The sequence below is a fragment of the Thunnus albacares genome, chromosome 13, assembly GCF_914725855.1.
Source record: "Thunnus albacares chromosome 13, fThuAlb1.1, whole genome shotgun sequence".
NCBI classification, from domain to species: Eukaryota; Metazoa; Chordata; class Actinopteri; order Scombriformes; family Scombridae; genus Thunnus; species Thunnus albacares.
This window is the reverse complement of record NC_058118.1, coordinates 8,775,804-8,791,918: the sequence shown is the minus strand read 5'-3', so window position 1 is coordinate 8,791,918 and position 16,115 is coordinate 8,775,804. Positions and strand designations below refer to the sequence as shown.

General features: G+C 39.8%; 1 protein-coding gene across 2 annotated transcripts in view; it reads right to left on the bottom strand.

The window, feature by feature from the left end:
• Positions 1–3,975: 3,975 nt before the first annotated feature.
• The window catches only part of pcdh1a (protocadherin 1a), a 97,671-nt gene continuing 85,531 nt past the window's right edge, over positions 3,976–16,115 (bottom strand). For both annotated transcript variants that reach the window (XM_044371663.1, XM_044371662.1), the window contains exon 5: positions 3,976–7,930. In XM_044371663.1, coding sequence (XP_044227598.1) covers positions 7,560–7,930 — 371 coding nt within the window. In that variant the 3' untranslated portion in view covers positions 3,976–7,559. The remainder of the gene's footprint in view (positions 7,931–16,115) is intronic.

The following is a 16,115-nucleotide window of genomic DNA, read 5'->3' as shown; positions in this document are numbered from 1 at the left end:
TGAAGTGAAAGGCCGAGCTAGTCTAATAGACTAATAAATTAGAAAATTGAGCCCCTTACCCTGGGTTAAAATTCCATGGGGAACAGATGTGTTGTAATGCCTAAGTAACAATTTAAGCAGTACACTCAGATCACAAAATATCTGTGAATGGTAAAAATGCTCCCCTCAGCCAAAAGCCTCAAACACTCGGTTGTAGTGATGTAAGTTGTAACTCTGGCTTACCACAGTTTTCTAACCGTATAGTATAGCAGGCAGCAGCATTCCCAGTCTACCAGTCACAGCATGTGCTGTAATTCATTGCATTTAGCATCGAAAGCTTGAACTTCCATTTGTATCTGTTTCTATCACTGCAGTAGATGATGTAATACAGTTTGCACAGCAAGCTCTGCCCCATGTCCGCCTTTAAGGTTACATGCTATTGATAATATTGGCTTCCTCTCACTCCCTACAAAGCAAGGTAGGGGCTAAAATTAGCAGTGAGTTAAACAAAGCATCAGAGCTGATAAACTCAGTGAAGTTACTCATGCAAGTTCTGTTTGCAAGGAAAGCATTGGAAGAGAACCTGATGGGATAATTGTGTCTCCTCGAGCTCTTGCACCTCTTTCACCCTACTGCTTGGACTGAGAGAGAACTAATTACTGTACATGAGCTGGACTTAAGTTTTAGGTTGTTTCATAGTTGTGTTGGCTTTTCACATTAAATTTGCATTTGTGTAAGTAATGCAGCTTACTTATGCGGTAGGTGACTCTATAATTGCAGTGAAGCCACCACTGCAAATATTCTGCATGGGGTTGAAAAATGTCTCTAATGAAATATCCTCGAGGCAGTCACCAGGAAGTCTTCTAAACACATCAACAGAATCTCTCTCAAGCGATTGTCTATTAAGACGTGGCTGCTGCTTGCCTTAAAATCAGTTCAGAGGGTGTGAGACCTTTACTCTCTTGGTCCATCCAAGTCACATACTCACATTGAACCAGAGCTGTGCCATGCTAAGGCAAAACCCATCCTTCATACCTTCAAGCACTGGGAGTTCTCTCAGATCCAGGATGGTTCACTTGGATGTTTTTATCTTCCATCTCACTGGGTGGAAAACATGCATCATAATTATGCCCTGCTGTTGCCATAGCATGTTATGTGCAACAAACAGGTGCACGGCAGCGATGCACAGCAGCTTTTTATCTGTTTATGCTGTCAGACAGGCTGGTAAACTCCTGTCAAAACACTCACCCATTGGCGTGGCAATGGCGTTTCACAGGTCTTTGTGGAGGAGATCATGGTTGGCACCCTGCCTCAATGTGCTGGGTGTGTCAGGGTTTCTCTTATGGTCTATTTTGAACTCTGGTTCGAGCAACCTATGAGTGGTGAGCTGTTTTCCATTAATCTGCCCGTTGCCCCCATTTTCCAGTGCGCATTGTTCTCAAGGATGCACATTCCTCAGCCTCAGCTGGTGCTAAGCACTACTAGGGCTGGCAGGAGCAAGAGGCCATGCAAAATACCCATATCCAGGAACATTCTCAAGGGAACTGTGCAGATGGGTATTCAAGCCTTTAAAGTGCTGTTAGAGGTTGTGTGTACACTGTGATAGTAAATATTGTGACATTTTACACACTTAACCAACAGTCACATCAGGCAAATGCTGAATACAAAGCTAACCTTGTACTTGAAGACAAGAAAGGGGACAACTGATGGCAGCAAATAGAGATATGTACGGTCAGCTGCCTTGCTTCTTCTCAAACAGCCTTTCAGTACTCCTAAAGTATTACCCTCATTGTACAATGTAATTAATCTGTTTTTTATGTTTACTGGACTATATCCTCACATTTATATATTACTGAATGCAATGTTGAACTGAATGTGATGCTATATTTGGAGTATATTTATTTTATGAATACAAAAGTGATCTTTGACACCTACAAAATCAAATTACCAGTAACTACAATGAGCCATTTTTTTAATATATTATTCTATACAAAATGTCACTTTTCTCCCAGTGTTTACTGAGATAATGTGTGAAAAGCAAGCATACAAACATTGACTACATTACTACTACTTACTACTACTACTAAATTTTTATATAACAAAGCCATGCATTGACTGAAGTCTTAGCCATAATGCTCACTGGCAGCTATGACTGAGGACAATGTGTCTAATGAGTGTAGATTAACAAGCTTATACAAGGGAGATTGTTGCCTTTATCTATGTCCAGAAGAGTTAATATTGACAGTTCTGTTGGACAGTGCAGTTGTTCAGCACTCACAGAGTGCTTATACCATATGCTTGATCTTTGAAGTAAATATAATATAGGTTCAGCCGGCTGGTTGGTGATGACTTTTGATCTAACACCATCATCAGGTCAAAATTTCAGTCTGTCCAATACTTTGGTTTGTGACCAAATACCTTCAAAGTTAATGATATTCCCACCAGCCTCAGTTCTACTTTTTGCGCTAATTAGCACGTTAGATTGCAAACATGCCAAACTAAGATGGTAACAGATTGATGAAAACAATGATGTTTACAACACAGATATGACAAAACGTGCCATATATATTATAAATAGTTCATGCCTAAATGTTCAGAAAAAATGAAGACTGTATTTGTTACATCTCTCTAGCTCATTTTCACATCTCTGCTCACCCAACACTAGATATATCATAAAATCTCACAAGTGACTTAACATGTTGACCTTTCTCCTTTCACCATTTTCACACAAACGAACTATGACATACTGCCATGCATATCTAGTAACACTTTCATGCTTCAACATGATAAACCCATGGTATATATAATACCAAAGACCACCCTCAGGGCAGTTACATCATTTACTTCACCATGACCGCTAAAGATCAAAAACCAAATGTATCTATCTAACAATTTGGATATCTTTACAATGAGCATTACAGAGTCTATGGCTATAAACCCCAAGGCTTGTTAGCTTTCTCATTTAACATGGCCTGAGATGTACAGTGACATTACTCAGAATATTATCCAACTCTCTGTCTTGATCTTGCCTGATACATTGTGTGATGTTTAATAAATATATGCATTATCTACCATTTTAATGATTATTGAGGACAAGATTTTTCTTGCCATCTAGCCCGAGTGAATTAAAATGAGTGCTGTCTTAAAAATCCTTTAGCGCAGACACTGCAAGCGACCAAGAATGAAAGGCACAGTGGCATGTAGTACTATATTCTCTCTCATCTTAGGAAGAATATACAGCAGGACTACATTACCAGAGTGACTGAAGACTCTGTCTTGGATACTGTTTGTGAAACAGGCCTAAAATTGCTTAATCACTCATGTTACATTACTGTAGTTCACACATGACTAAATAATATTGTATTTGTGCAACAATGATTAAGTCAATTAAGTTCACAACTAATGTGCTAATGATCAAACACAGTAGAAAGGCATAGAGTGTGAACATCCAGACATAGAAGAGTTCCCCTTTCACTGAATGCTTTCAACCGTAGCTCATTGTCCATGGAAAAAAAAAAATCTCTCTGACTTAAAGCAAAGGCACATAGACATCTCAAAATTAACATCACAAGACAGCGGTCTCGTAAGCCTTGGCCTAAATGTGTAGCTATGGCCAGCTCATCAATGCTTTAAAGAAATGTCCTGTATTATGCTGAGTGCATGATGTGGACTGTGTACTTCTGCCACTTTTTTTGTTCTAGTTGAAGTAGTGAACACAGGTCCTGGGACTCTCCTACTTCATGCCCTGGAACGCATCCCTCTCGACATTCTAGGGCTTCCTGACTTAGAAATGAGGCGCTGGTCCCCACATGACAAGAATACTAGTTCTCCTTAATGAGCCTGTGTCCTAGAGTGAGACACATTTTACACAATGTAGCTCCAAGGCTGCAGAACCTCTTATAAAAATGTAACAACCAAACGCTTGTTTAACACTCAAAAGCGATGAATAATAATAGAAAACAAAGAAAACACTGACAACATTCATTTTTTCCCTGAAGTGATTTTATTACAAAGTTCATGAGGACTTACAGTATTACAAGAGAATTTGTCAACATGCGAAAACAGAACAAAGCAGAACACAGGAGTTTAACAAACTGGTAAGATAAGACAATCCACTGTTCACAATAAACATAAAAACTGATTAAGTCCTCAGGAGGTGGGAGCCGGTGAATGACTACAGTGCAGGCATAGAACGGCCACATTCACACTGACTCAGCAAAGGTCAATCCAACCAAGGCAAGATGTGCACATCTCAAGAAAACATGTTACAATTTTTATATGCCATCGGCTTTTCTCAGAACTTTTAGAAAGCTTCACTTGTATGTACATAAAACTGTACAAAAACATGGCATCACAAGCATTTTATCCTATATAAATATACCAACAATTAGGATAACAACTAGATTCTCTCTTGCAAAGACATATTTTCAAGGCAATTGTCTTTGTTCTAGATGAACAGTGAAAAAGATGAAATGTGCAGTTTATTTCAGTCTGTTTGGGAGAGGGCCTTTTGAATATGAACCAGTACTGACATTTCAGAAAGTAAAATAAAAGAAAGCGAGTAAACTGTTTCTACCAATTATCTTTGGAATTCATGCTAAAATCACTGCCTGCTTGACAGCAGACACAGGGTTGTGGAGATCTATGTACACTACACCACCAACATTTCTTTATTTTTTCACACAACCAGTTTGATAAGAGTCTTTGATAAGAAAAAAAAAATCCCCTGCCAATTTCAGTACAGTAATTTATCCATCTGTCCACAGAAATGATCACCATACAATACACACTACAGAGAGGCAAAATATACTCAAGTGAATTCAACATTAAATCAATGTTACAGTACAAATTAAACATTATTCAACATACTTTTGAGTGTATTTAGGTGCTTCATGATGTCCTCTAACTTTGATCAAGGAGAACCATTCTGTGTTTGAGAGAGAGCACAGTTCATTCAGCATGAGTTCAAAAGAAAGGTCGAACCTGGTGATATATTGTTCCAGGGGTGAGTAGCAGGTCATTAGCTGGAGTGAAAGAGTCCGACTCATGAAGGGGGGGGAGGCCCGAGCTTGTTTTTATTTCGTAGAGGACTTTAATCAAACTCCTGTCATTCAGTTCAGAGCAACGGTCGACGATCACGATCACGAGTTAGCCGCATTTATTTCATGTATTGGTGATCAAAAAGACAAATCTGAAGATACATTCCAGATTCACTGAAGCAAAAAGTGTACTTAGGCTGGAATCAGGTTATGATTTAACCCCAGAGATAAATCTTGATGCAAAGCAGTTGTGAATCTGAATTGAGCCAAAGAATTTAAATAGATAAAGTTGTGACTGAGGCTATGTGACATTGGATTTATCACTCATTGCTATCTTTCTCACTTGTCATTAATTCCAGGTCAGTGATCTTACCCGCTGCCTTCAGTTGGTGAAGGCACAGCTCTGAGAGGGGCGCATGGGGGAGCCGTGGGGGTTTATCACAGTGTATCATGGCTGTTGTTTAAATTTTATTTCAGTCGCTAAATGGCTTTGAAAACGGCATAATGTGCTTTCTCCCCCTCAAGGCAGGATAATCGCCCACCTTATTTAATCATGGCCATGTCCAGTAATTTCCATATGTTTTCAGTTTAATTATTCTAAACACAGTTTTCAATGGCAGCATGATGAGGTAAGTGCTGATAAAAAATACCCCTTTTAACTGATTGTAGCTCTGCGGGTGGATTTGCATTATCTGGTGGGTGCCTTGTCCTGGGGGTGTGCTCACACATGCCCTAGCTCAGGACTCATTACTCACCCTAATTAGGAAATGTCCATTCCAGGCTCTTCCACCCTTACTCAGAGACACAATCTCACTATGGAAATACTCTGCAGAGGTGAAAGGTATCTACAAATCTAATCAAATCAATGTTTAAATCAGAGACACCGGCTAGCTCTAAGATGTTGTAAGGCAGGCTATGTAGTCATCATTAACATCTAATTACTGACTAATACATAGTGTCCTTCAGACATATCCTTCAGATTCACTTGGAAAATCTTTGTAAAGATAAATGAAGCCCACGGGCATGCCCTATTTTTATTCTTTGCTCAATAGCCAAAGGAGGAAAAATACCTAATAACTTATTAAGCATGTTGTCCTCAATACAAGGAAATCATAATTAACAGGAGTTGCAGTAAATTGAGCCTGACTCCTACTATCTAATCTTACATTTAAGCTCAACTTTTCCCTCTATTTGTGGACATAATAATTGACATGAAATCAAATATTTAATTTGCAATCTTTTTATTTTAAAGGACCACACTGAATGTGGATTCTTTCCATTCAGTGGTTGCACTGAATGTTGAATTCACTTCTGAAGAAGTATATATTGAGTGAGAATACAGTGGGAGACTTTGGAAAACAAAGGAAGTGCTCTGAATGTAGAGCACCTATCTAGTTTACTTCAGCGTAATATTAAGTTGCGTAAGTACTTGAACTCTCCTGTGGCTCTCAAGACTCAAGTGCCTTCTTTCTGAACCTTAATGTAAATAACTGCTCATGCATTCATTAAATCTACAGGAGTTCTTATGGGTCGTGAGGGGAAAGGATTATGAGTTGCATGTAGAGCCCGTCTGATTGTCACGATAGAGAAAAGCTTTTTAAACTGACACACTGGTATGATTTCACCAACAGAGTGAGTCACAAGCTTTTGAATCAAAAGCCAATCAGAATGTATCGAGTGAGTAGTCTGCGTTTGGTCATTGTGACTCCAGGGGTACTGTGGCCAAGTCATGATGAACGATAGGTCACAGTGCTGAGAGTCAGTGGAACATAATGTCAGTTTAAATGGTGCCACACAGCTTTCTCCACCAGTGGCAGAGCTCTACGGGGAGCAGAGGTAAAGGCCATTCTACTATGATTATGGGTCGAAGGTGTGTGTGTGATTGTGTGGAGCGGATAAATGCCTTCCACAATTTCGAACTCTACTCCTGGAGATGGTTTCAATCAAGTTTTAACAGCAGCAGCAAAGAAAAGCTTAAATATGCTAAAATTCTGAGGCAAGTTTTTTTTCAGCTTATGCCAGACAAAAAATATATGTAGAACACACCATTCAAATGTATTTACAGCACTGTACATTAAGATAGACCATTTCATTGATTGTTAGTCAAAAGTGTTATGCCTTCTGATAGGGCTTTACCGGCCGTCTAGTAAATTATCTAATAATGGCACAAGAGCACTGATCACAACTTTCAAATTCAAGAGATCACTTCACAGAATGGGACTTGGCTAACTACAACAATAATTAGTTACTACTAAAGTAGCAATTACCGTCTGCATTTCCTTTTGTATCCTTCAAGATTTTGTATAAATAAATGAGTGAGTGCATCAATTAACTTTGTGAAATTCTTAATAAATATGCTAATAAATTAATAATTTAAGGAGGAAATGACAAAAAAACAAGTGTTCATGCCAGTGATTGAATGAGTCACAGCCTATTGTTACCTACAAAACGGGCATTGGCTTTAGCATGTTTAGCATGTTTCTCCTTCCGCAGTGGGTGTATCTTTTCTTCATTTGTGCACCGATCGGATGATGATATTCCTCACAGGTAAATTTCCCTTTTGGGGGTGTGGGCAGAGGGGGAGGTGGGCGGGTACTCAGAGGCAACGCTCAGGGGCATCTCCTCTAAGGGGCAGTCCTGACTGGCGTCATGACCACTGTTGGAATAGGCACTGCGGGAGGGTGGAAGGCGCGACCGATGCTCCTCGCCACCCAGCCTGGCGCTCCCATTGGCCAGGCGTCCCAGGCTCCCTCTCTCCTGGTAAGGCACGAAGGTGGAGAGTTTCGGGAGGTTCCTGGTCTTGCGTACAGGGGAGGGATGCCCGGGCATCCAGCAGGCGTCTGAGTGGCCCAATTCGCTGCACTCGGTTGTACAGTTTCCGGTCATTGCCACATCAGGGAGAGAGCGGATATCTGTGGGCAGCAGAGAGAAAACAGCACCATCAGTGAACTTCATAGTGATAAACATTCAGAACAACATTCATAAAAGATAAAATAAAAAGTCATATAAGGCATTTGTGAACAGAAATGGTGTCATCTGAAACACCCCATGAAACCCCCCACCACCCCCCTCCTTGAGGTCTTTGCAGCTGTTGCTAAGCAGTGAGCAGCAGTTGCTATGTAGCTGTTGCTATGCACTGTGTAATGAGCGCTACTCTGTGTGTAGTCCACTAGCTGATGTGATACATTCAGGAGATGGTGTGCTGTGTCTTTGTCATTTAGAAGTATCCAGAAGCAGTTTGTCTGGTATGTTTGAAATATATCTCTGTACTGTTTATACTTTCAACAGAAATGTATTGATTTCTACTACATGTGATGTGTTTGCTGTAAATGTTCCAAATTTGTGTTAACATAAAGAAGACAAGCATACACAAAATACTACAAAATCACAGACATACAGCACATTGTTTGGTAACAAATGAAAGGGATGGATTCCTTTGGGCAAAAACATTGTTGAATGAGTTATTGATTGACAGTGCTGAAATGAGTTTCCTGCCCTTGATTATCATCCATTTTTTATTCAGTCTCCTAATTAAATAAATGGGTCCATGACCCAGTGACCCCATTTTAATGTGCAAGCTGTGATAGCTCCAAAATACGCTTGCTTCAACCATCACTCGAGAGTATCACATAAAAGAGAACGCTTCACAGAACACCAAAACGTTCTAGGCAAGTAAAATGCTACGGAATAACCCATGTATTTTGTTTACCAGCAATGTGCAGCTGGCAGCCAATAGACTTGTTAAGCAGCCCACCTGTTGACAAGCTAAACATACAGCTGAGATTAAATGGAAATACCCTTCAATTTATCTTTGTTATCCCTTCAGACTCAGGCTAGGGCAGCCAAATCAATGTCTGTGGAGAGAGAAGCAGACAACGAAGATCTGTGAGTCTGTGATGTCACCCACATGTAAAGTTTTGATTGCTGTGATAAATACATTACTGTAACGCTACAGTGTTGTCCACGCCATGAAAGAACATGTCCATCACGGGTGCCCTGTCTTGTTTTGTGGCTTACAGACGACGTGTGAAAGAGAGAAAATGTATTCGTAGAGAAAGAAAAGAGCTCAGTGCTGCGTATACAACGGGTAGAAAGATGTTGCTGCATGTGCATGATGCAACCACAAGAGATGACGTATTACAAGCAGTAGTGAGAGTTCACAGTTAATAGAGAAAATGCAAGCTTGACAGTAAGCCTATGAGATGCACTATCAGTATTGTACTCATGACCAGTGGCAAGATAATTATCCCACAAAATGTCAGATCTCTGAGGCTGGAAAAAAGTGCATCTGGCCCACCAAGGCTCCAATCAATCAAAAGCCAAAGTGAGGCAGCTTGTGTGTTGACCAGGCATGACTTAAAATTTTAAACTGCGTAATGAAAATTAATGGTAGTTATTTATTCTCATTTCACGTTCCATATTTATGTCTAAAACATCCATTTCTCATCGGTAATCCATATACAATTGTCCCATTGTTTAGTAAAATAATAATTATTGGACAAAGGAGAATGCATAGCTCGATCTATTGTTGCCCTTAATCTCATTGTTCCTGTAATCCTAAATTGCTAGATGTTCAGGCTTTGAAATACATTTACTTCACAATTGGGCAATGTTCTGCCTTATCCATGCTTAATTATATCATTATGGTTAAGTAGCGAATTCTTCTCTCTGTTTACTAGGCCAATGTCAATGAACTGGGGTTCTTTTCAACTGAATAAAGTACACTTTTATGCTTGATTAATAGAGGGAAAACTGAGTTTGAAGCTTTGAGAAAAGACAGGCTACCAAAGCAAGGAGTGTGTGTGTGTGTACTGCCTCATGCATGATGATCAGAGTTCCATTTTTCTCAGCTCGCTAAGAGCGTTGTCTGTATGCATCACTGCAGTGAAATGGACTCTTGCTACAAAAGATGTTCATGGGAAGAGAGTTTGGGAGAGTGTTGAGGAGTACGCTTCTAAGCACAAGCACAGTTGTGTAGGCATCTACTCCAAAAGGATTTCACACTTGATTAAAGCCTCTCCACAGCTTCCAGGAGGTTTACGCCACACCAAGCGGCTTCGTGTAACATTCTGCGTAGCTCCACGACTAAAGATGTGTACGGAGGGGGGAAAAAGGTACATTGACACAGGTTTTCTAAAACACTTCTCATGCCACAGTTGTTCATGCTACTTTCTTTATGAATTAGAAATTACCATTGAATGTGTGGAATGTGAAAGGGCTTGGTATGAATACAATTCATGTCCACAAAAGATGCAGAAATGTCCCCATATTTACCTGTTTATGTATGATTTCTCTTTTAACTCATTCAGTCTCACAAAAGAAGAGATAAAAGACATAAAAGGTTAACCTGACTGCCACATCTTCACTGACTGTCAGGTTGGTAATTGACTTTAGGTTGACTGTGTTTTTAGAAAATAAAATTTGGACTTAAATTAAATGAACTGCCAACTAAAAGAAAACATGTAATGCAAAATGATTCCATGCACCAGTGACAGGAATTAAAGCACATTCTGAATTGTGCTCATCATCAAGGGCCATAAAATGAGCAATGACAGCTAAATACACTGCCTAGCTTGCCAGAGTCTGCCATTTTCTTCCAAAGGTGCCAAAGCACATATCGTATGTCATCAAGGGAGAACATAGATGCTCAAATGCCAGCTATTTTTGTAGGCTACTAACTTGCCTGTTAGTGTTTCATCTAAATTTTGCATGGTTTTATTTATAAAGTAGCTTTGACATATGATCTATTCTTCACAGACAATTTAACAAATGAGAGGTCTATGTACAGGAACTGCAACCTGTCTTGTTGGAGTAATTGTTGCTACATGCTGTCATTAGTGTGCTATAGTACATATAATTTCCAGTCACACATGTCGACTCACAACAGGTTTTCAACATGTAATAATAATAAATTGGCTATCATGTAGTTATGACAGAATGGCATGATAGGGTGTATCATTTGTGAAAGCACAAGTTTCTACATTTGCTTGCACTGACCTTTCTGTCACACTCAAATCCATCTCTGTAAAAAAAATCAATACTGATAATTATACTTTTGTGTCTGCCTTTTGCTGTGGCCATTAGCCATCTGTAGCTGTAGTACCCACTTACAGCGTGGCAGAATACTGTCTGCTCTGCACATCAAAACACACTCCCACACTTTGCTGAAATGATCATTGTTTGAATATTTGGTGGACATGATGAAGCAAATGAGTCAACCATGGGGTAAAGGAGCAGCCAAAGGCACAGTGGGGAAATTGGTATTTTCTCACCCACTCAAACCTGTTTTCTCCTGTACCTCTACCTGAAATAAATCTGCTCACAGGCTGGAACAAACCCTTTAGAGTTTATAGTCTTGTATGTCATGGATGGAGAGCCAAGGTGGACAATGGAGAAGAGAGAGGGAAACCACAGCACAGTTATGCTACTGGCTGGAACAGGCTGACTGGATTTACTGAGCTTGTGATTTGGTTTTGAAGAGCAGTGACTCAATGACATTTCTTCCTCTCTGCACACCAGAATTCTTTTCCTCTAGACCTGGAGATAGATTGCACCTGTAGCTTTCTCCTTTTATATTGGGTCAGTCTGCTTAAAGCAATATCATGAAAAAAACAAACAAAAGAAAAACAGTAATTTCCACCTTCTACCGCCCTCAGTACCACATCAACTACTCACAGTGAACCTTAGCAAAGCTGCTAAAGCACCTCCACTGCAGTAGCATAACATGCACTCCACAGTGCAGTTACAGAGTGGGGGTACACACAGAGCTTAACCCCCTGGCTGACAGATACATGTGAGGGGTGGGTTTGCATGCTGCTTGCATCAGGGTGCCAGTGGGAGGTGTTGAGTGTCTGAGGCAGGCTTCCTCATCGTCTGATCCCCTGCCCACGGGCATGGGGGAAGCTGCCTCTTCCTGAGATTTCACACTGCTCCTCTCTGTTTGATTGCAAATGCTGCCTCTCCCCACCGGCTGCTTTCCAGCGTGTGCGCCACACCGCTATGATCGATGGCGAACAAATATGAGAGACCCACTGCTCATAGAGGGATAACGGGGAAAAACAGCCACTATCGTTTGGGAGTGTATGAGCGATATTAATGGTGTATTTGTGGCCCCTGCAAACAGTTTATGTGGCAAATGAAAGTTCCAAGAAACAAAAGGAGCAAGAAGAAATGTTCCACATCTGAGGAGACATTAGTGTCTGGTGCTGGCTATCAGTATAATGACTGGGTGTGAATGTATACTGTGGTTGTCACACTCTGTGAGGAAAAACAACAAGAAACCAGGGTTTTGTATTTCTTTCGCTATGACATGTCAAGTCTTGTTATTCAAGTGCTCAGAACTGTTTCTCACAGTAAGCAGAGGCAACCGAAAACACTCTTTTTTTTTTTCCTCCAGAGGGGTGCATTTTTAAGAGAGGGAAACTTGCGACAAGCACACAAACATAGTGTTGACATGCACATTCTCCTTGCTCATTGTAATGGAATACAAAAGAACAATGGTGGAGTTTGTAACTTCAGACATGCACTTGCACATCTCACAAGCAAAATTAGAATGTGTAGGCTTGAAGGCTTTGTCACCTTATCACTACAGAGAGTGAAGTGTGAGATAAAGCTGCAGTCTACCATTTTGTTATAATAATGTGATGGTATTCTGTAGATAATTGGTATGCATTTATTCCAAAACACAATTTGCGTACAACTGTTCACACACATACACGCAGCACCACTGACATTTTATTCTTAAAGACAGAGTTATAAATGCACAATAACATACATCCATCTTAATTTACACCTGCTGTTTCCATGCATTTTATTTTTTTTGTTTTATGAAAACGAAATAAAAAACCTGTGAACAAACCACTTTACACTGCCACGGAGATAAATCTATGTCCCTTTGCTCTCTAAAGTGTAAATGGTTCAATGTTTTGGTGGAAACAAGCTAATCAATTTCTCAGTCAAACTGTCGGAGTAAGGTGATTCCAGGATAAGAATTGGTATTGAGGTTTAAGGCACATGTGTCAGAGTCTACTTCACAGATGTAAGGTCTGAATGTTTAGCTTCCTGAGCAGGCGAGCCGCTTGCTGACAAAGTCTGATGAGTGGGCATGTCGGCCAGCGGCACGTCAGGAAAAGCCGCTGTAGATGGTTCAGTGGGTGATGGTACAGCTCCTGTCAGTTCTCTCACCATCTTCCATTTTGTCTTGGAGTTCCTTTATTTGAAGACTGCCTTTTGTATCACTGCTTTTGACAAAGCCCTAGCACCTGCTGACAGATCACGCTATGCACCAGCTCCTCCAATTGAGAAGTTGATATGCAGTGTGATATGTCAACCAACACTAAGGCTTTGTCAAACTGTGACACACAAAAGGTATCTTCAGATAAAACAGATTCAAAACTTTGGCGGGGGGACTGGGAGGAAATGGTGATAAATGATGATACAGTTACTTTGGTAAGTAATATACTCGTTTCTCTCTTTGCAAGCAGAGGTGTTTGTGAAATGCTTGTGTGGAGAACAGTTTCATGCCTCTGCCCACAACAATCTGTTTGGCTTGCTGGCCAATTACTGACAGGAAACTGCATTCTGAACCTTGACAACAGAATATTGATCCGCAGCGGCTGCCAATGCAAAAAAAAAAAAAAAACAAAGCAAATTATTTATCATGAACCCAGTGATTCAGGCTTATGATTATCATAAAGTCCTGTTTCCAGTTTCAAGACTGTATCTTGATTGACTTAGTTCCAGCAGTACCAGTTATGCGTTTGTGACTGCAAGGTAACAACAAAATAACAAATAAATGGTAAGTCTCCAGATAACATCTATCCATTTGCATTAAGACATTAAACATCCTGCAGTACAGTCTTGACCATGGACTTATACAGTTATTCAAGTTAACTTTGCCTTGAGAAGAAATGATGCCTACATCGTGTTACCTAAATCTTTCATCAGGACAGTCAGCTTGGATAATAAACAGCATTACTCTATATGCTGTATTCAATCTCATATTAATGCAGAGAGGACTTAAGGGATTCAGACTTGAATGTGAATGTTGAGTTTGAAAGGCATTAGTTAGACATCAGTGCCTTCCTCTATATTTAGAAATTTGCATTTAGTCTTCAGGCCAATAGAGGTATTTTATTAATGCTGTTCATTTAAATCTGTATTGGGTGCAATAACAATAATAATAATAACAATAATAATAGTGTAATAACATGTATGTATGTAAATTCAAATAACATGATATACATGGACGTCATTAGTCATTGATCATGAAAAAGTCATAATAATTTAGGTTACACTATATATATATATAAGATTGAATATTAGAATTAACTGCATAGACATTTTAGCTTCATAGGTGTATTGGGAAAGAGTTTTTTTGTAATCATATAATACATTTATGGTGGCCATGTGATAACCTGTCTGCATAATTACATTTAGGCCCACTCTGCTTCTTCTTTCTCTCACTCCTGAAATAGGAAACCTTGCATTTCCCATTCACTTTTCTGTGTAATTTAATTAGAAAAGCTGAAAGAAATGTAGACTAAATCCCTGTGGTGCGAGGTTGTGACTGGATGCTCAATAGGCTGATGATTTTTTTTTTTTTTTTATATACTTTTTTTCCCCCCACAAAGTGTAACTCCATCACAAATTCTGCACAGGTCTAGTGAGAAGAAGAACTTGGCTCTCAACAGTTTAAATCAAAGTTTGTTTGAAAACATTTTCAGCCGCTCGCCGCTGAACAACCTCATTGTTCTTAGTTCTGCTGTGAGCAGATGTTTATGTCGACCTGTATTTCTGGTGCAGATTAGCTATTAAAAAAATGTGGGGACTTTATTTGGCTTTATAATTGGTGATGGCACTCAGGTTGGAAGTGAAGATGGAGTTGAGAAAAATGAACCACCAACAATATTGAGATGTTTATGACTGATTTAATGGGAAATATTGTCATGATTATTAAACACCGTTTTATCACCAGACCCCTCTCTGATTGCTGTGTGACATTTGCATGAGGAGTCACTTGTCTATTCCTGTCTCACACCCAAACGTTTTTTTCTTGTCTCTTGTCTCTTGTCTGAATGTCTCTTTCTTGGTCCGTGCCTTTGAAGCTTTCTTCCTGCTTTAGGCTTTCACATTTGCACTCTCTGGCTCTTTCTACCACAGTGGCAGCGCTCTGTGGCTTCATACTAGCATGTGCAAGATGTTTCATTTTGCAACAGCAGAAAACAGAGCCTATGAATTCAGTCTTACTGTTAATGTTCATTGCATTTAGTGCAATAATACTGTTGGGCTTTTATCTTTGTTTGTCGCCCACGTACTACCCTGTCTCTAAGAGCCTCCATTTAAACCATTACAAAATTTCAGTGGAAAATAAATATTTTTTCTTTCATAATTACACCAAGGGAGTGGTGAAAATGTCCTTTAAGTGTATCCAATATTTTGACTGGATATAACTGGTTCTAGATTGCTTTGATGGTCATTAACAGCTACAAGTATATGTTCAAATTGCACCGGATAGCATGGGTACAACTTTTATTTTCATCAGTAAGAGAATCAAAGTCTTCTACATATGTGATCTACAGTTCTAATCATCAAAGAAGGAATTATTTTCCTCTCAGGATTTTCCCCTGGAGTTAATTTCGATGCACCACTTTCATGCTCACTATCTTTCACTGATTGATCTTATTGACATGTAAAACGGATGTCTTCCATGATCCATTTGTTGTTTTTCCTCCCCTTTCGATCAAGATGTTATCTCTTTGCTAATTCTACCTTTGATCTCCACGGTCTACAGTGTGAGACGTCGTTAACTTGGGGCTAACATTAGCTGCTAATTATGCCTGCACCTGCATACAAGGCGGAATAGAAAATAGAAATGTCTAACCATCAACAGCACAGAAAGTTTGTTTTCCGAGTAGTTACGTATTCGCGGCTTCTTGCCATGTCTTGTGGGCTACATGGCCTTGCCTATGGCCATAGTTGTTCCAAGACAACGTTTATCATTTGATCATACATCATATCCTTAAACCAGAAACCAAGTGGTCAGGCTCAGATTGTGATCAGAGAACTGTGTAGTCTGGGTGCATTCTAGGCAAGATG